The 21,510-nt window shown below is 42.9% G+C and overlaps 1 protein-coding gene across 49 annotated transcripts in view; it reads right to left on the minus strand.

The window, feature by feature from the left end:
* Positions 1-21,510, minus strand: part of ABI3BP (ABI family member 3 binding protein) — a 477,114-nt gene that overhangs the window by 386,001 nt on the left and 69,603 nt on the right. For all 49 annotated transcript variants that reach the window (XM_030204105.1, XM_030204134.1, XM_030204107.1 and 46 more), the window contains exon 2: positions 14,463-14,642. In XM_030204105.1, coding sequence (XP_030059965.1) covers positions 14,463-14,642 — 180 coding nt within the window. The remainder of the gene's footprint in view (positions 1-14,462; positions 14,643-21,510) is intronic.

Below are 21,510 nucleotides of genomic sequence, written 5' to 3' on the forward strand. Positions count from 1 at the left end.
AAATCACTTCGGAGAAAATACAAATACACCATAAAACAGACCAAAAGACTACACTACAAAACAATAATAGGACCAAACACAAAGACACACATAAACTCTTCAACCTTGTGAACAAACTGCTAGACACCACACCAGTTACAAACAACGGCAATGAAATACCAAATGTTGACAACCTTGCGAAATACTTCAAGGAGAAAATTATACAATTACGACTCAAAATACCCGCTAGCCCTATTGAGTACGCCACACTCTTAGATTGTCTAGATCCAGAAGAAGGAACACACCCAGCAGACAGAACCTGGACCGAATTCGAAATACTATCAGAAGACCTCATCTCTGAAACTCTCAAAAGATATGCCAAATCCCACTGCAAACTAGACACATGCCCAAATAACCTCATGAAATCTGCTCCTCAACAATTCATAATAGACCTAACGAACCATGTAAACTTCATGCTACAAAACGGGCGTTTCCCAAAAGAAAAAGGAAAAATCTTACTCACCCCAATACCTAAAGATACAAAGAAAAGCACGAGTGAATTAACCAATTACAGGCCAGTAGCATCCATACCACTAATAACCAAAATAACCGAAGGAATGGTAACTAAACAACTCACACACTATCTAAACAAACACTCAATACTGCATGAGGCCCAATCAGGATTCCGGTCGAATCATAGCACAGAAACAGTATTAGTCACCCTTATGACTAAATTTAAACAAATAATTGCGACTGGCAACAATATACTCCTCCTACAATGTGACATGTCAAGTGCCTTCGATTTGGTTGACCACAGAATCCTATTACACATACTTGAATACTTTGGCATTGGAGGAAATGTCCTGAATTGGTTCAAGGGGTTCCTAACCCAACGTTCATATCAAGTCACATCAAATTCAACCACGTCTAAGGCATGGACACCTGAATGTGGAGTACCACAAGGATCACCTCTCTCACCAACCATTTTCAACCTAATGATGATCCCTCTGGCAAAACTCCTATCAAACCATAACCTCAACCCATATATATACGCTGATGATGTGACAATATACATCCCTTTCAAACAAGACATTAACGAAATCTTCAACGAAATCAATCAAAGCCTACACATCATGAACACATGGGCAGATGCATTTCGTCTGAAATTAAATGCAGAAAAAACTCAATGCCTGATACTCACCTCCCAATACAACACAAAGGAATTCACCGCTATAAACACACCAAACCTAAACCTTCCAATCTCAGAAACGCTCAAAATCCTTGGAGTCACTATCGACTGCCACCTAACACTCGAAACTCACGCAAACAACACAACTAAAAAGATGTTTTACTGCATGTGGAAATTGAAAAGGATAAGACCATTCTTCTCAAGATCCATCTTTCGCAGCCTAGTGCAATCCCTCGTACTCAGCCATCTGGATTACTGCAACTCACTATACGCAGACTGCAAAGAGCAAACACTGAGGAAACTTCAAACAGCTCAGAATATGGCAGCCAGACTCATCTTTGGAAAGCCAAAATATGAAAGTGCAAAACCATTACGAGAGAAACTGCACTGGCTTCCACTCAAGGAACGCGTCACTTTTAAAGTATGCACTTTAGTCCACAAAATCATCCACGGCGAAGCCCCAGCCTACATGTCTGAGTTAATAGACTTATCACCCAGAAACGCCAAAAGATCATCCCGAACTTTCCTCAACCTCCACTTCCCCAACTGCAAGGGCTTGAAATACAAGATGCTGCACGCGTCAACCTTTTCTCACATGAGCACGCAGTTTTGGAATACACTGCCGCGCAACTTAAGAATGATCCACGAACAAGCTTCCTTCCGCAGATTATTAAAGACCCATCTTTTTGAAAAAACTTATGGAAAGAGCCAAAACACATAAAGTCCACACTTACTGTTCATCAATGCACCATACATCCACTTCTGAACTCTCATCCCCCGTAATCTCACATCACTCATACCTTTATTCACAGAAATATGTACACCGTATGTCTTTATGCCTTAGTATTGCCCTTTAAGCTCCCATTGTCTCCTTCCAATGTTCAATGTTTGTGTTCCATTGTTGCACTCCTTAACAACACTTCAATTGTCTCGCATAATTCTACACAATGTAATCCATAACCAATTTGTAACAAATTGTACTTCCATCATTCATTTCTTATTGTAAGCCACACTGAACCCGCAAAAAGGTGGGAAAATGTGGGATACAAATGCAATAAATAAATAAAAATAAATAAATAAATAAATCCATTTTCTGGGTGATATCTCCTAATGTGGAAACTTACATAAGAACATACGCATTGCCATACTGGGTCAGACTGAAGGTCTATCAAGCCCAGTATCTATCCTATTTCTAACAGTGGCCAATCTACATCACAAGTACCTGTCAAGATCCCAAAAGAGTAAAATCAGATTTTATGCCACTTATCCCAAGGATAAGTCAGACTTTTGTTGCAGAAACGTGTCCAAACTTTTTTTAAACCCTGGTAAGCTAACTGAAGAAAAAGCCAATAAATAATTAATAATCAGAAGACTTATGAAGAATCACCTGGAAGTGTACAACAAGAAGGATTTATACTTTGAGATCTTCTGGTGATTTCCTTGTGATCCAGACTGTCCACTGTCAGAGACAAGATACTGGTCTTGATGGGCCTATGTTCATCTTAAGTTCTTAAGGCATTCCAGTAGGTTCTAACCATACCATACAAGGAAGTAAACATATAGAACTGTAGCCCAAGGCTAGGATATCTTCCCTTTCCAAATTCAATAAATGAAACACTTACTACATGTACTAAAATAACCATTCTACTGCCGCTCTGCTGGGAAGTGCAGCATTAAACTTGATAAAAGCTTTTGCCATTTTTGGAAATGTAACCAAGCTGTTTGTTGAAGTGTATGAACATTCCAGGTAACACTCAGCCTCTTCCTTTGTTCCAGATTCAGCTGCTGGAAGGTTGTTCTTTGCAATGGACAGAAAATCAAAGAAGTCGTCACCTCTGGAGGCCGACTAACTCCTGTGCAAATGAAAGTGGAACTACGCCACTAGCTCTGTCAGCATGAATGAGCGGCTGAGTCTTCTCATTCAATTTTTGTTCTGGTAGATATCTCAACTTGATCTTCAGAACAAGCATCATTGCAATAAGGTAGTCATCATCTTCAAATTCTGGACCAAACCTTGAATCACTTCCTTCTGTCAGAGCTGTAATTAGTGGCAGCTTTGTCTTATCCAAGTTGACATCATTAGCCAATCCCTGTAATTTTGATTGAATTCCCATTATTGTGGGAATTACATGTCCAATAGAGCAGCCACTTTCAGCATGCAGAATATCAGTTGCGGCTGACAATGGCTTCATGATACTGATGCAGTTCCTCAGGAACATCATCTCAGCATCAGTCATCAGTTCTAGTCCTATTTTTTGTTCACATTTTTGTGTCTTCTCCACTCCAGTTTTAACCAGTCGACTGATGGCTAAGCAATCTGAAATCCAACATGTGCAGGTTGGATTGAGAAATGTAAGACCAGCCACCTCTTCAACATCTACATGTTTGCTACTCCGATTGACTGCATTGCTGAGAACCTGTACTTTCCCTGTGGCCCTGTCAAACATTCGCTTGTAGCGCAAATCTTTTCATGCTTCATGGCTGTCAACAGGTGCTACAAGATTGAGTGTGTGATTAGGATATCTCTTGTGCTTGTGAAACCAGCTGGAGTCAATGTCATCAGCGCATGATTCATTTTCAACTGCATCAAACAGAGACCAGGCATCAGCAGCTTTGATCACCTCTGACTTGGAAAGTGACTGGCTGTTGGATTCTGTTGAGCATGAACTGCTGTTCTCTTCATTGCCACCAGTGCAAATGTCATTTAGAAGAAACAAGGTTTTTTGTAATATTTGTTGCATTGTCAGTAACACAGCAAATAATCTTAAGTTGTTATGTGGAATTCTATGAATAGTTCAGCCATCATTTGAAAAATCTTCTCCTCAATGTGGGAATATTTAAACCTTCAAACGATCAAAGCACGGGCTGCTCCAAAGATTTGCTGTTTTAGAAACATCTTCCACCTGTTCTAATTCTCTAATAAGTAAGTTCTTGTGAATGTCATACAGTTCTTTTAAGTTTTGTGGTAGATTGCGTCTATTTGGAAGTTGGACAGCAGGCATATGTACATCACTGGCAAAATTTTCTGAAGCCACATCATTCAACTGTTGCAAACAGCATCCTGTGTTCTGGAATCATCAACAAGACTTCAGGATCAAACCTGTCTCTGTGAAATAGCTCCTTGTCTGGGCAGAGAGCTTGTGAGGGGAACTTGAATACATTTTCACTGGTGGCTCTGGTTGCTTGATTGATCACCTATGTCAGCACTCCGCTTCTTGCCATTCTTTGTTGCCATAGTTCACAGCATGGCCTTGAACCTTGTATGATAACGTAGTAACATAGTAGATGATGGCAGATAAAAACCTGTACAATCCATCCAGTCTGCCCAACAAGACAAACTCATTACATATGTATACCTGATCTTGATTTGTCCTTGCCATTTTCAGGGCATAGACCATAGAAGTCTGCCCGGTACTTACCTTGTTCTAAAACTTCTGAAGTTGTCATCAAAGCCCCTGAGTTGGGGCAATGGCGTATGGCATCCTGGCACCCCCACCAACAGGGCGCTCCTTCCAACAGCTGCTCCTGTAGGCATGTGCACCAGAGGTCCTGCTATGGGAAGGGTGGCAGGACGCCCTCTGATGCTTCAGGCTCCCCAGACTACTTAAGATGTTCCAGCTCCTCTCTCAGTGCCTTTGCAACTGCTGCTCTTGTGTCCTGCCTGGCCACCAGCTTTGAGTCCTGCCTCGCCTCCAGCTCCATCCTGTCTTCAGCTCCTAGTCCTGCCTCCAGACCTAGTCCTGCCTCGTCTCCAGCTTCCAGCTCTACCCTGCCTCCAGTTCCAGCGTCCAGTCTTCAGCTCCACTGTTCCTGCCTCTGGTTCCAATATCCTGTTTCTAGCTCCTGTATCCCAACCCGGTTTTAGTGTTCTAGATCCCAGCTCCACTGTTCCTGTTGTTAGTTCCAGCGTCCGCTCGATTCCTCTATTCCTCAGTGACTCGTCTGCTATCTATTGGGATCCTCCTGACTGCCGTCTATTGGGATCCTCCTGACCTCTGGGTTGGGGACCCGGCAAAGGTGCAAGAGCTCACCATCCAGACTTGTGACAACTCCCTTCCTATCCATCCAATCACATCCAATCATTTTATATTCAACCACAATGCAGTTTATTTTATCTAATCACTTGCCCCAGAACCAAAGATCTCTGCAGTACTAGATCAGTCAGTGATTTTCAATGGCATTATCTGGATAATGCCACTGGAGATTATCATGGACAATTCCAGTGCTATTTGGATAGCGCTGATACAAGCCACAGATGGAGCGAGGACTGTTCCCAGAGCTATCCAGATAGTGGCAATATTTAGTCTGTTAACTCGATAACTTTACAGATAAAGTTAGGATAGCAAAAAGGTGGGTCCTTTTACTAAGCTGCAGTAAGCACTAATGCGTGCTCACCGCAGGTTAAAAACCACTAACACAGGATGCCTGAGCATGCCCTGTGGTAGTTTTGGGATCTGTGCACACTTCCCTCATGCTAAAAAAGAGATTTTATTTTTTAGCACTGAGGGCACTTCTGTGAGGCAGGGGCGTAGCTGCTATGGAGTCATGGGGGCCTGGGCCCCCGTAGATTTGGCCCTGGACCCCCCCTGCCGGCGACCCTCTCAACCCCCCTCCTGCTGCCAACCTACCGCCTGCTACTTTTGCTGGCGGGAGACCCCAACCCCCGCCAGCCGAAGTCTTCTTCCTTCGTTTGGTTTCTGACTCTGACGTCCTGCATGTACAACGTGCAGGATGTCAGACTCACAGAAACAGAATGAAGCCCTGCAGATCGCAAGGCTTCGTTCTGTTTCTATGAGTCTGACGTCCTGCATGTTGTACGTGCAGGACGTCAGATTCAATGTGCAGGATGTCAGACTCAGTCAGAAACCAAACGAAGGAAGAAGACTTTGGCTGGCGGGAGTTGGGGTCCCCCGCCAGCAAAGGTAGGCGATAGCGGGCGGGGGGGTCGAGAGGGTCATCGGCCGGGGGGGGGGGGTCAAAGTTGTTGGAAGTGTTGGCAATGGCGGGCGGGCAGGGCGGGTCGTGGGGGGGGTCGGTGTCGGCAATGGCTGGCTGGCGAGCGGGGGGGTCGGCGGGACTGGGGGGGGGTAAAATGTGCCCCCTCACCTCGGCTCTGGACCCCCTTACCTTTGGCTACACCCCTGCTGTGAGGTGAACAGTAGGTGTGTACTGTGCTAATCAGTTAATGCAGCTACATCGCTGCGCACTGATTAGTGCATGGCTATCGCATGAGCCCTTACCACCTAGTAAATAAGTATTGGTAAGTGCTCACATGCTAATGGCCACATGTTAATGGGGAAATTAGCACATGGCCATTAATAGGAAAAATGGAAAATGGGGACATTTTACCACAGCGCTAAAAGTGGCCTCAGCGCACGAAAAAGCCCCGCACTGGGAATAGCACTGGAAACATTTTAGCACAGCTTAGTAAAAGGGCCCTAGAGTTTATTAACTATTCAGTCAGCTGTCTAGATTGCAAACGGAACCTCAGCACTATCTGTATATTCAGTGCTTCCCATTATCCAGATACTGGAGCTGAATATCTGGATTTAATTCAGTCACTGCAGGTGGTAACATCTAAATTTTTTCAAGGGCAAGGATTTTCCTGTTGATTCATGTAATTGGGTAGGATGGTCTCCGTCTTCAGCTGAATTCTGTTCATTATTCCAGCTCTGAGATTCTCAGGAGGCCTCACTCCTTGCAGCTGCTCCTCTTAATTCAATGACTGCCCCATACCCCCAGTATGTTTTATCTATGGCTCTTGTTGTCTGTCTTTATTAGATTGTAAACTTCAAAAAACAGGGACTGTCTAGTATGTGTAAAGTGCTATGTACATTTGGTAGTGCTATTCTAATAATTATAACCCTAATAATTGCTCTGTGGCCAGGGATGATTTTATGCCAGAAACCTTTTGGCCCAGGACCATCTAAGTGCAGCAGTGCATATGGTGGTGAGTCACTGATGTGGGAAGGTGGGGCGGGGGGGGGGGGGGGGGGGGAGGGGAAATGCTTGTGCACTTGCATTCCTTAGTAACTTGAAGGAAGAGTTGGAAGTTCAGGAAGCCAGAGCTGGTGGATTAGCAAACTCACAACCTGCTTTTCCTGAGTCTATACAACCTACCCTTCCTCTTCCCACTCCTCAGAAAAAGTCTTTGGAAGAAAAAGCTGGAGCTGGTCACGGTGGATCATGGCAGTGCGATATTATGATCCGATGATATCACCTCCCCTTTCCCCAAAGAGGAGGTGCAGGAAGCCAGAGCTAGCCAAATGAGGCAGGTAGTCTCTCCTTCCCCCTAGCCTGTATCACTCGCTGAAAGAGAGGTTCCACAGAGGAAGAAGAATCTGGGACAGTTAATTAATTTACTGCATTTCACCTCCTAGCCTGCACCACTGCTGGGCCTAGAAATCAATTAGAAAATACAGGACTATTGGGTCTAAATGGGGTCAGGAACAGTGGGGTTGTGGGGCTCATGGCACCTTGCCCCTTCTTCCCTTCCTGGATTAGGAATAGGTCTCTTACTGCCTGGAAGGAGAGAAGAACAGGTGGGGAGGGGCAGCAACAGCATGTAGCAAAAATCCCAAACACAAACAGCCATAATCTACTGAGTGAAGTAAGAGGACAGTGGAGAAGGGCAGGGGATAGAGAGACTATGGTGCTCATTTTTGAAGCAGATGGATGTCTCAAAATGGCCAAAAAAAAAAAAAAAGTCCATCTGGCAGAATTTGGATGTTTTATACTGCAGTTCATCCAATAGCATGGGGGTATGTTGTGGGTGTGTTTTGCATGGGCCCAAAATTAGGACGTCTTTCAGCAATAGTGGAACAGGAAGACACATCCAAGTCAAAAAAGAAGGACGTTTGTATTTAGACTTGTTTCAATCACATCCAAGTAACAAAAAGGTGCTCTAACTGTCCAGCTGACCACTGGAGGGATTAAGGTATGACCCTTCCGTAATTCCCCAGTTGATGCTGTCCCCTTCCCATCTCCTTATGAAGTGAAACTGAAAGGGGATACCAGGCGCTATGACAGCATCAGGTATTATGGGCATATTCATCAGAGCAGAAAGCAGCTACTAGGAGTAGCCTAGTGGCCAGTGTAGTGGGCTGTACACAAGGGGACCCAGGTCCAAATCCTACTCTAACTAGGTCTTTTTTGGTGGAAATTGTGAGCCCTCCAAATATAACAAAATACCTATTGTACCTATATGTAGGAGAAACCTGAAGGCTATTGTAGTGGTGTACAGTTAGGTACATTAGTTGTTTTTTTCCCCCCGTACTTGAAGGGCTCACAACACATAATAAAAGGAGTTAAGGTGGGATTTGTACCTGGGTGCCATTTGTTAACTGCACTGACCACTAAGCTGCCCCTCTGCTCTATAGGGATGTCTGTGTGGCCATTTTGGTACAAATGATTCCAGACAGACATTTTTGTGCCTGCTCTTTTGGCTGTTTCAATTTGGACGTTTTCAGCACAAGAAAGAATTCATATTTTCAAACAGGAAATCCCAATGCTTTTCCTGTTCAAAAATGGCTGTGAGGTAGACAATATATTTGGACATAATGATCAAGACATCCCAATTCTGACTTGGATGTTTTTCAGAAATGCCCTTCCACAGCACTGGAGTAGCCACGGGGAGGGAAATTCTACCACCAAAGATACAGCGTGCCCCCCACTTTTCTACCACAGGTCCAACATTCCACGGCCTGGCACCATGATGAGAAGGCAAAAAAGACAGAGGCAGAGGACCCACACAATTACCAAGGAACAACAAGAACAGAGAAACCATGAAGACCCTGGCCAAGCGGTCCCTCTCCTATTGCGTTCTCTCATTAGAAAATCAGCACTGCTGACAATCTTGGATGGACTCGGTAAACCAAAATTTACTTTTGTTCCTAGGTCTGTGAAGTAACAGGCCTCAGCTTTACATTAATAAAGTACTTATGTTTATGTTTACAACCTTGTCCAGCTCTGTTATTGTGAAGACCCACTCTCAGCCCTCTCTCACAGTATCACAGGGTCCTTTTACTAAGGCACAGTAATGGATTTAGGACTCGCTAAATGCTAGGATGTCCATTATATTCCTATGGGCATCTTATCATTTAGCATGCGTTAATCATTAGTGTGCCTTAGTAAAAGGACCCCTTAGTCTCTTTTATTTTCTATCTAACTCCTTTTGTTATATCTTATCTGTCTATATATTTCAACTCTGCTTACACCCTTTGCCAGTGTATATCAATCTTTCTGTGGCTATGACCTTTTTTGCATGGACTCAGAAAGCACATGACCCCCTGGGGATTTGGGCCAATGATGTCTTTATGGAGGGCGCTCCTAGATCAAGACTCCAGATGCATGTTTCATGATCTAATTTGGGACTGCAACCCACAGTTTGGAAATCTCTTGCATAGCATGTATTTGCAAGGGGGGTGTACACATGGATGAAGCATGGTTGGAATTCATTTACACGTGTAGCTTATAGGATACTAAAAAGTACACACGTATCATTTGTATTTAGGCAACTGTATTTACACCAGCTCTATGGCTGGCATAAGCAATCATGCCTAAGTACTGTCCGGCCAATATTCAGCCAGTGGTGGACAAAATTGTTTTTCCGCCACTGCTGCTAAAAACGGAAATTCAATGCCAGGCCATGTGCAGGCTTCAGCATTGAATTTCTGTTTTGTTTTTTTTAAAGCCGGCTAGCAAATGCCCGGTTAAGTCAATATTCAGACTTAATGGGCCACATGGGCTGGTGCATAAAGATAGGACCACATAAATAGCTGACCTATTTATGTGCTAAACATGACCAGTTAGTTCTGAATATTTGGAGCTAACTGGACTCCATCTCTGAAACGTCCCTGGAACACCCAGATGTAGCCGGCTTCCACATTGGCACTAATCAGTCATTTTCAGCACCACTAACCAGTTAAGTGCTACTGAAAGTGACTGAAAGTGACTAGATAGCCCCATACAAGCATGTTAATTGGTCGGTGGCTGGTTAACTCTCTTTGAATATCGGCTGAAGTGTTCTTATCTACCCTTTACAGAATAAACTCCTAGTTATAGGCACCTTGTTATAGAATTGCCTTTATATTGCATAAAATTATGTATCTGTGTGCCACCTTGGGTGAATCTCTTCATAAAGGCGGTTAATACATCCCAATAAATAAATATACATCCAAGCAAATTTATAAGAGCCAACATGCTCAAGTCCCTTATAAAATGACCCTAATAATGTAAGATGTCCTTTTCTGACATATCACAATGTGTAAGAGTGACATAAAGGGCTAAGATAATATGCTCCATGGTCCCCGTGGTCCCAATGTGGAAGGGGTGTCAAAGGAGTGAGATAATGTATTCCATGGTCATAATAACATAAGAATAGCCATACTGGGTCAGAACAATGGCCCATCTAGACCAGTATCCTGTTTCCAAAGTGGCTAATCCAGGTCAAAAGTACCTGGCAGAGACCCAGCTAATGGTAACATTTCATGCTACCAATCCTGTGGTCCCAATGTGGAAGGGAGACAAAGGAGAGAGATAATGTGTTCCATGTTCCCAATGTCCCAATGTGGAAGGGAGACAAAGAAGTGAGATAATATATTCTATGGTCCCTATCTCAATGTGGAAGGGTGACAAAGGAGTGAGACAATTGGGCTTATTTTCAAAAGAGAAGGACGCCCATCTTTCGACATAAATCGGAAGATGGGCGTCCTTCTCACAGGGTCGTCCAAATTGGTATAATCGAAAGCCAAATTTGGACGTCCCCAACTGCTTTCTGTTGCAGGGACAGCCAAAGTTCAAGGGGGCGTATTGGAGGCATAGCGAAGGCGGGACTTGGGTGTGCCTAACACTAGGATATCCTCGACCCATAATCGAAAGAACCAAGGACATCCCTGACGAACACATGGACGACTTTACTTGGTCATGTTTTTCTTACAACCAAGGCACACAAAGGTGTCCGAAATGACCAGATGACCACAGGAGAGAATCATGTATGACCTCTCCTTACTCCCCCAGTGGTCACTAACCCCCTCCCACCCACAAAAAACATCTTTAAAAATATTGATTGCCAGCCTCTATGCCAGTCTCAGATGTCATACTCAGGTCCATCACAGCAATATGCAGGCCCCTGGAGCAGTTTTAGTGGGTGCAGTGCACTTCAGGCAGGCGGACCCAGGTCCATCCCCCCTACCTGCTACGTTTATGGAGGAAACAGCGAGCCCTCCAAAACCCACCACAAACCCACATCTAGGTGCCCCCTTCACCCGTAAGGGCTATTGTAGTGGTGTACATTTGAGGGTAGTGGGTTTTGGGGGGCTCAGCAGACAAGGTAAGGGAGCTATGTACCTGGGAGTAATTTATGAAGTCCACTGCAGTGCCCCCTAGGGTGCCCAGTTGGTGTCCTGGCATGTCAGGGGGATCAGTGCACTACAAATGCTGGCTCCTCCCATGACCAAACGGCTTGCATTTGGTCGTTTCTGAGATGGACGTCCTCGGTTTCGATTATCGCCGAAAATCAGAAACGACCAAGTCTAGGGACGACCATCTCTAAGGACGACCAAATTTCAGGATTTGGACATCCCTGACCATATTATCGAAATGAAAGGTGGACGCTCATCTTGTTTTAAAAATATGGGATTCCCCCCGCCCCTGGATGGGGACATTTTGCAAGGACATCCAAATCAAAACGTGTTCCATGACCAAGAACCATACATACCAGACAATTTTAGATTAAATACAAACCAGGCAAATCTGAACCTAGTTTTGAGTTTCATGGAATTTTTAGAGTTTTCCCCAGACTTACTAGGTAAGCTCAACTATATTTCTCCAGCAAATCTTGGGGAACAATTTCACCGGATTCTATGCAGATTTACAAAAGATTTGAAGCCCCTGAGAAGCTGCCCAGTCCTTATTACAAATCAGAAGAGCCTTCATGAACTCAGCACATTTAGCAAGTTTGTATCTATTTTTTTTTAACTTTGTATCTATTTATGAACCTGAGAATTTTTTGTGGGTCTTTCAAACTAGCATACAACCATTTTAGTAAAAAAAAAAAACTTCACATCAATACTGAGGTATGCAAGCCTGTTTGTACAAAGTTCAAACTCAAAATGAAACAAATTTTATCTGTTAGATGCTGCCTGCCCCCCCCCCCCACCCCTACCCCAGTGAAAGCTAATATAATGTTGGCATTTGGCTGTGGAATATAGTACACAAAAGAACTAGAGATGGATGAGGAATAAAAATACAGCTTAGGATGGAAAGACTGCACCAACACATTTCAACAAGGAACTTTTAGGTCACTGCTTTTGAAATGCTATTTTAAAAGACATATACCCTAGAGAATGACATGGGGATGGGGACAGAGCTCACAGGGATGGGAACAAACTTTGTCCCCGTGTCATTTTCTACTTTGAAGCCTGTTAATGAACCGAACTGTTACTTATGTTTGATTAATGCAGACAATGATATTTTGATTTTTTTGGAAAAACCAGCAAAATTTGCATGGGGGATCCTGTACATCCTGCTACCAGCACATCTTCTAAGAAGACATCTTCTATTGCAGGAAGGATTGTGGAAAACAGGAGAGCTAGACTGAATCCTGAGACTGTTGATGACTTCTTATTCATCCACAGATTAAAAAATCATAACAGTGCTTCATAGGGCATATTGCTCCCCTCTAGGGCATACAGAACGGGTTGTATTTTTTTACCACTGGACATTTTAACAGGGTGGATTAGGATTTCTTGGGGTAGTAGAAATCAGCTATTGTTGGGGTTGGAAGGGTAGAGGGTGGTGGTGAGGTGGGTTATTATAGCTGCTAGCTGTTATTGTTTTCTATTTGTAATTTATACACAATAGTTGCACAGCATATTGTTCCTTTTTATAGTTTAATAAAAAGATTTAAATGTAAAATCATAATTGTTTGAGGCTTCTGCAGATGAGGACAGAGCCCATGGGGACGGAGACAAACTTTGTCCCCATGTCATTCTCGAATATACCCCCAGATTCTATATACGGCACCCAGATTTGCACACCCAAATTTGGGCATGCTCCCGAGATGAATGTGCAAATTAATTGAAATATGAGCTCTAAACCATCAACAATTGGGTGCTAACAACCAATTATTGAAGTTAATTGGCACCCATTAGAATTTGCACACACATCTGGCTAACTTCCATACTGTGTATCTCAAAAGGGGGTGTGGCCATAGGAGGGGCATGGACGTGTCAGGGACATTCCAGATAGTTGCACGCGTAGTTATAGAATACTAAATCAGCACATCCAACTTGGGCACCAGCATTTACACCAGGTTTCAGCAGGTGTAAGCCTGATACCTAAAATTAGGGCACAGGAATTGGTGTTAGGCACACGTGCCCTTTATAGAATCTGGCCCATAAAGAGCAACTCTGTAACAGAGCACTCGGTCACATAAATGTACAGAAAACCGGCCTTTACACACATAAGACGCAGCAAATTGACTGAGCCCTATTCTGTAAGGGCATGCTTAAGTGGTACTGCAGATAAATGCAAGAGAGGGAGCGTACACAAGGGTGGAGCATGGGAGGGGCATGGCAGGACTGCCGCTTAAGCATGCATCTTACAGAATATAATAAGTTCCGTTTGCCCTTACATGCATTTGGCGCCTGCAGTGTAACTGTGGTCCTAAATGGTAGGCACCAGTTATGATACTGGATTAAGCTAGTATTTTATAATGAATCTGGGCACTCAAATGCCGTTATAGAATAAGGTCTCACTATGTGGCTCCGGAGCACCTGGAAAGAAGGTGCCCAGTTATAGAATTGCCCTCTTTCCCCCTCATTCTATATAGTGTTCCAAAGGTTTGGTGCCAATTCATCACATAACGGAGGTTATGTGCCACAATGAAGGAAACAGCGTTTATGTGCGTAATAGTATTTAGGTACTATTCTATAAGATAGCTCTTAAGTGCTATAGTGCATAACTGCAAAGGGACATGCACATGGGTGGTTCCCATGCTTATGTACTAAACGTATAGAACACTGCCAGTTAAGTGTGTAAGAGCCAACATCTAGTCGCACACACTTTCACCAGCCTTTTTACGTGGCATAAGTAGTTGCGCTTAAATGCTGGCACATAAATGTGGACTTATGATGGAATAATATAACAGATTTGGCGTGCACAATTGTCATTGCAGAATACTAGCTTAACGTTCAGATCTTTGGCTTGTAACTTTTAGCGCCCTTTATTGAATTGACTTCTATATGCATATACTGTGTGTAAACAACAGAGCATTAGCCATCAACTATCTTACCAATTTCAGTCTCATAGGATTTTCCATGGGCTGGCAATTGAATATATTGACTGGAGAAAATGTTGCTACCATATCCCATGATGAAGCCTTCCAATTGCATATTGGGGCTAGGACGCAGAAACTTCATGGCAATGGTGTCTTCAGTTGCATTGATCTGAACTTTCAGGCTTTGTCTTTTAGCTGCGGAAAGATGGCAGAGTTAATACAATATGGAATCTTAATCATCACTATTAGCATTTCTTCATTCTAAGCCCAAATTGAACCCCCTATGGGAAAGGACAATAGAAGGGTGATAAATTTTTGACCTCTGGTTCAAATCAGTGATAAAATATTTCTGGGATAGTACTGATATAATATATTAATTCACACCAGGGCACCTGTACTTGCATTCATTCATTTTCATTCACCGCATAGCCTGCAGTGACTCAGACATAAAATTACAATGCATAACATAATTATGAACCATGCAAAACGTTATTTGGGCCCCAATGATTTCAGTGCTGGTGCCTGGATAACTCCCCGGGTAAGTAGGTCTGCATAAATGGCAGTTTGCTTGGATAACTACCTGGGTACTGACTCTGAATATCGTCAGTACCCAGGTAACTTCCAGTGGCTTCACAGGACCCAGAAATTTACTACTACTACTTATCATTTCTATAGCACTACTAGACATACAATGCGCTGTACACTGGACATGAACAGACAGTCCCTGCTTGAAAAAACTTACAATCTAACTAGGACAAACAGCATAAATAAGGGATAATGGAATTACTAAGGTGAGAATGATAAAAATGGGTGCTGAACAGGTGAGTAAGGGTTAGGAGTTAAAAGAAGCATCGAAAAGATGGGGTTTTACTGACATCAGACACATACCCCCAGATTCTATATGTTGCCCAAAGTTGGGCACCAAGGGAAGATGCACATGCAATGTAATTAGTTAATGAAGCATCAACAATCAATAATTGACATTCATTGGCACCAAATTTGGAGTTACCCGCGCATCTGCGTTAGGAACTAATCTATAAATCTCTGCCTAAATATTATAATGTGCATAAAGAAGCATGGACAGATCAGGGGTATTTCCAGAAGCTAGGTGCAATGTTATGGAATACTGTAGAATGCACACCCAACTACCGAAAACTGGGCGCCAGTATTTACACCAGATTTCAGCAGGCGTAAATGCTTGCACCTATAGTTAGGTGTGAAATCCAGGCTAAGCCAATATTCAGCAAAGGGCTTGTGTACTGAGCGCCCTTTGCTGAATACTATATCTTGGTGTGAATCTTTCTGGTGCATAACTTTGAGTGCCATTTATTCAATCTAGCCATATAGTCTTGCTGTGAACATCTGGGTCAAAGTTATCCTGCAGTGGCCACCATTTAAAGCAGCACTAACTGCTATGGACCTCATTCTATAAAGGTTATGCTCCTAAATTTATGCTCTTAAAATTTATGTTCCTAAATTACAAGCACACACTATGCTCCAAAATAGATTATGCTCATAATTTAGGAGCAAAAATGTAGGAGCGTAAATTATGCTTACAATTTGTAAACACTTTAGAACATAAGAACGTAGGTGTTGCCATACTGGGACAGACTGAAGGACCAATAAGCCCAGCATCCAGTTTCCAACAGTGGCCAATCCAGGTTACAAGTACCTGGCAAGATCCCCAAACAGAGCAAAACAGAAACCCTAATACCGTGCCCTGTGGCTGTAAACTCCGGTTGCCAGGATACTAAAAATCATTGACACAACCACAACAGAGCCTGAAAATATCCCATTAAAGAATATCCATTGAGATTTTTAAAAATCCCACATAAAAATTAAAATGTCATTTTTATTTGGCTTTTATGGAAACCATCTTTTCCACTGAACATGGAATGTTCTAGAACACATCTGCAATAAACCCAATAAAACCTAAAGTGTATGTTCAATGTTGTAAATATCTTTTATTGTCACTAGTCATTTTTAGCAGAGCTGTGTTACATGGTAATAGCTTCTCGGAAATAAACATCAGTTTCACTCTGGCTCACAAATGCTTCATTAGGCATCCTTTCAGATGTAAAAACTATGGCCACTAACCCTAAAAATCACAGTTGAGTACAATTATAATAGAATACAGACAATTAAACATTTTTACAATAAGGAGTATCAAAATCAAAATACAGCATCATGTGACAAAATGAACAGCAAGTAACCAGATGTAGACTTATTTAGAACAATTTAATATACAAAATATGGGTTCCAATCTCCCTATGGGAAAGTAACTTGGAAGAAAGACTGCCACAAGAAAAAGAACCTGAACAGAAATGTGCAGGGAAAGCAGACTATTAAAGCACAGACATTTTCAGCCTCACTAAAGGATCTCTGCTTTTTTTTTAGCCCATATCTAATCTAATCTAAATTGACACTTTTAACCTGCTTATTCCCTATGTGACAAGGTGCAGAAGATCAGCCTTGAATTCACTACCAAGCCACCTCCTCCTCTTCACCCTTTTTTTTATTTATTTATTTATTTATTAAATTTTTAACTTTATAACAAGAGTTCACTTTGTTATTGAAATACAGCATGATTCAAAGATAATAAGAGTTTAAACTGAAAACAAAATTAAAGAAATACAGTTGCATTAATTACATCAGCTTAATCCAACAAATAACATTAATGCTTTCTTAGACCACATTAAATGAGGAGGCGGTAAGAGTAGAGAAGTTAAACTTAAATAGTAAAAATAATAAATGACATGGGGCGTATTATTTCCACAAATATCTTATATTCATTTCAGCTGTTTCAACTCAAGAAATGATTTTAAATGTTCTGGTAAATAAAAAGTATATTTAACCTGACCCAATTTAACAATACATTTACATGGAAAAGCTAAGAAGAAAGTCCCTCCTATATCTAATGTTTGTGATTTCAATGCCAGGAAGGCTTTCCTTCTATGTTGGGTTGATTTCGTTACATCTGGGAAAATCTGAACCTTCACTCCGCCAAAACAAGCTTTTAAATTTTTAAAGTATAGTCTCATTATATTATTTAGGTCTTGTTCAAATATAAATGATACAACCAAAGTAGATCTTTCAGAGTTTTCATCTAATGTTTGTTCCAGAATTGCTGAGATATTTTTTAAATCCAAATTGGCATCTCGGGGGCCTTGTCTTTCCCCCCCCTCTCCTTTGGGATTAGGAATATAGAATATCTTATTTATAGGCGGAATTGCGTCAAGTGGTATCTTCAAAACTTCATGTAAGTAGCGTTTAAACATGTCATAGGAATTAATCCTTGGGAGGTTAGGGAAATTTAACATTCTTAAATTTAATCTTCGGTTGTAGTTTTCTATCTGCTCAACCCTCTTTCGAATGTCAAGATTGTCTTTAACCACAGATGTTTTAAATTCTTGAAAAGAGTCAACATTCATCTGAATCTTTTGAATTTTTTCAGCAATTTCTTCATTAATTACGTCTACTTTAGCATTTAGTTCTTGAAATTTAATATTAAAGGCTCTGACCTCTCCCGATGTCTGCTGTAGAGTATTATCCATTTCATTCAGCTTCTCCCAAATCATCTCGAGGTTAATTCCCGGTTCTTTCTTAGAGATCTCTGTCTCTACTCCAGGCGTCTTCCGTGGCGCTTCCTGACCCTCACCGGGAGCAGCAGTCAAAACACTTCCGGTAGACTGGTGCGATCCACCCAGGCACGCCGCCGACGCCGGGCACGGGGGAGTCAGCGTTGATGGAGGTGAAAGAGAAACTTCTTCTCCCAGCAGGGTCTCCGCTTCTCTCGGGTGCCCCGCAATGGGATCCGCTTCTCCTGTAATGTGGGAAATTGGCGCGAAGTAGCGCTCGAGGCCCGAATGAAGCGGCGAGGATGTCGAGGTAGGTGGGGGAACTAACCTCGCAGTCCCCTTTCTTTTGGTATGCGGCATCTAAATTAAATAGTAGAAAAATTTTCCAAACGGACCTACGAGCTGCCTATCGACGCTGCCAGCTACGCCGCCATCTTGGTTCCGCCCCCTCCTCTTCACCCTTTAACCCACTCCCTCAACCAACCAACCCAGGCCTCCTTCTCCTCTTTTCCTGATATCACCGAGGAGGAAACCGCCCAGCTTCTTTCCTCCTCGAAATGCACCACCTGTTCCTCTGATCCCATCCCCACCAACTTACTAAACACCATCTCTCCTACTGTCACCCTCCCCCCCCATCTGTCATATCCTCAACCTCTCTCTCTCCACTGCAACTGTCCCTGACACCTTCAAGCATGCTGTAGTCACACCACTTCTCAAAAAACCATCACTAGACCCTATCTGTCCTTCCAACTACCGCCCCATCTCCCTCCTACCCTTCCTCTCCAAGATACTTGAATGCGCCGTTCACAGCCATTGCCTTGATTTTCTCTCCTCTCATGCCATCCTTGATGCGCTTCAATCCGGCTTTCGCCCTCTACACTCGACAGAAACAGCACTATCTAAAGTCTGTAATGACCTGTTCCTTGCCAAATCCAAAGGTCATTACTCCATCCTCATCCTCCTCGACCTATCCGCCACTTTTGACACTGTCAATCACATCTTACTTCTTGCCACACTGTCCTCATTTGGATTCCAGGGCTCTGTCCTCTCCTGGTTCTCCTCTTATCTTTCCCACCGCACCTTCAGTGTACACTCTCAAGGATCTTCCTCCACCCCCATCCCACTCTCTGTTGGAGTTCCTCAGGGATCTGTCCTTGGACCCCTTCTTTTTTCAATCTACACCTCTTCCCTGGGTTCGCTGATCTCATCCCATGGTTTCCAATACCATCTTTATGCTGATGACACCCAGCTTTACCTCTCCACACCGGACATCACTGCGGAAACCCAGGCCAAAGTATCGGCCTGCCTATCTGACATTGCTGCCTGGATGTCCAACCGCCACCTGAAACTGAACATGGCTAAGACCGAGCTTATTGTCTTTCCACCCAAACCCACTTCTCCTCTCCCTCCTCTCTCTATCTCTGTTGATAACACCCTCATCCTCCCCGTTCCATCTGCCCGCAACCTCGGAGTCATCTTTGACTCCTCCCTCTCCTTCTCTGCTCATATCCAGCAGATAGCCAAGACCTGTCGCTTCTTTCTCTATAACATCAGCAAAATTCACCCTTTCCTCTCTGAGCATACCACCCGAACACGCGTCCACTCTCTCATTACCTCTCGCCTTGATTACTGCAACCTACTCCTCACTGGCCTCCCACTTAGCCATCTATCCCCCCTTCAATCCGTTCAGAACTCTGCTGCACGTCTTATCTTCCGTTAGGACCGATATGCCCATATCACCCCTCTCCTCAAGTCACTTCACTGGCTTCCGATCAGGTACCGCATACAGTTTAAGCTTCTCCTACTTACCTACAAATGCACTTGATCTGCAGCCCCTTATTACCTCTCTACCCTCATCTCCCCTTACGCTCCTACCCATAATATCCGCTCACAGGACAAATCCCTCCTCTCAGTTCCCTTCTCCACCACCGCCAACTCCAGACTCCGCCCTTTCTGCCTCGCCTCACTCTATGCGTGGAATAAACTCCCTGAGCCCATACGCCAAGCCCCCTCGCTGCCCATCTTCAAATCCTTACTCAAGGCCCACCTCTTCAATGTCGCCTTCGGCACATAACCATTATACCTTAATTCAGGATATCTAGACTGCCCCAACTTTACATTTCGTCCTTTAGATTGTAAGCTCCTTTGAGCAGGGACTATCCTTCTTTGTTAAACTGTACAGCGCTGCGTAACCCTAGTAGCGCTTTAGAAATGTTAACTAGTAGTAGTAGTAGTAGTATAGGTCTGAAGCGGCTTACAATTTTAAAAATATATAGTTATAAGCATTTATAAAACTTACATAGTTAAATCTACTTAAATGTCTGAATTCCCAAATTTCTTAAATAAAAAAAGTTTTCAAATCCTTCCAAAACAGTACATAGGAAGTTTGATACTTAAAAACATGTGGAGCCTGATATGAAAAAGAAGTCTCCAAAACTTTTTAAAATTTAATACCTTTAAATGATGGGCCGACAAGGTCCATCCAACATAATGATCGATTAGAACTAGCCTAGATGAATACAAGACTGAGTGATCTGAATTGGTATTAAACCATGCAAAATCTTGAAATTAATGCAGCAAGCGTTAAAAAGTATTCATGCTTGCAATGGCAGCCAGTGTAGTTCCTTCAACAAGGGAGACACATGGTCAAACTTACTCCTCTTAAAGATCAGACGAGCCACCTAATTCTGCAGCAACTGCAAACGATTCCTCAATCCACTGAAATGCCCAGATATAAAGCATTACAGTAATCCAGTTGGGCTAAACTAGAACTCTGAACCAACAATCTGAAATGATACTTGTGAGAACAGGGTCAAAACTGATCGTAATTGTCTTAATTTCAAGAAAACCTTCGCAAACAAGCTATCAATCTGTGCTTCAAATGATAAAGATGAATCATCATTCCTAATATCCTAGATGATTGCTCAGCCTTCAAGTTATCATTTTGCCCTCTTTGAATAACATCTGGTAAACATTCCACATGGTTAGTAAACCAAAGAACCTTGGTTTTGTTACATTTAACTTCAACATGAAAGATATTGCCCAAGATTTTGCCCATATCTTCAGAGGAGTCCTCTGTCCAGCATGAGGAGGACAGAGGAGAAGCCTGCTATTACCTTGAAGAACATACAAAGCTGCGCTACTTATTCTTGGTACAGCAAGTGAAAGAAAGCCCATTCAATTGCTATGGGCTTCCTCTCATTTGCCACATGGGAATCGCTAGTGGGGCTTTGTAAAAGAAGCCCTTAGTAACATAGCAGATGACAGCAGATAAAGACCTGACCTGGCCATCCAGTCTTCCCAACAGTCACACTCAAGAAGGAGAGCAAAAACCTACACAATGTTAAGCAGAAGAATCTCTTCCTCAAGGTACTCCAATTCTCCCAGACAATTCTGTCAAAAGTTCAAAATGGGACTGAAAATTTGGTTATTTCGACATGCGTGTTATGTATTAGATGAAAGCGAACTTCTGGATCTGTTTTATA

This window comes from Microcaecilia unicolor, chromosome 5 (genome assembly GCF_901765095.1).
Source record: "Microcaecilia unicolor chromosome 5, aMicUni1.1, whole genome shotgun sequence".
NCBI lineage: Eukaryota > Metazoa > Chordata > Amphibia > Gymnophiona > Siphonopidae > Microcaecilia > Microcaecilia unicolor.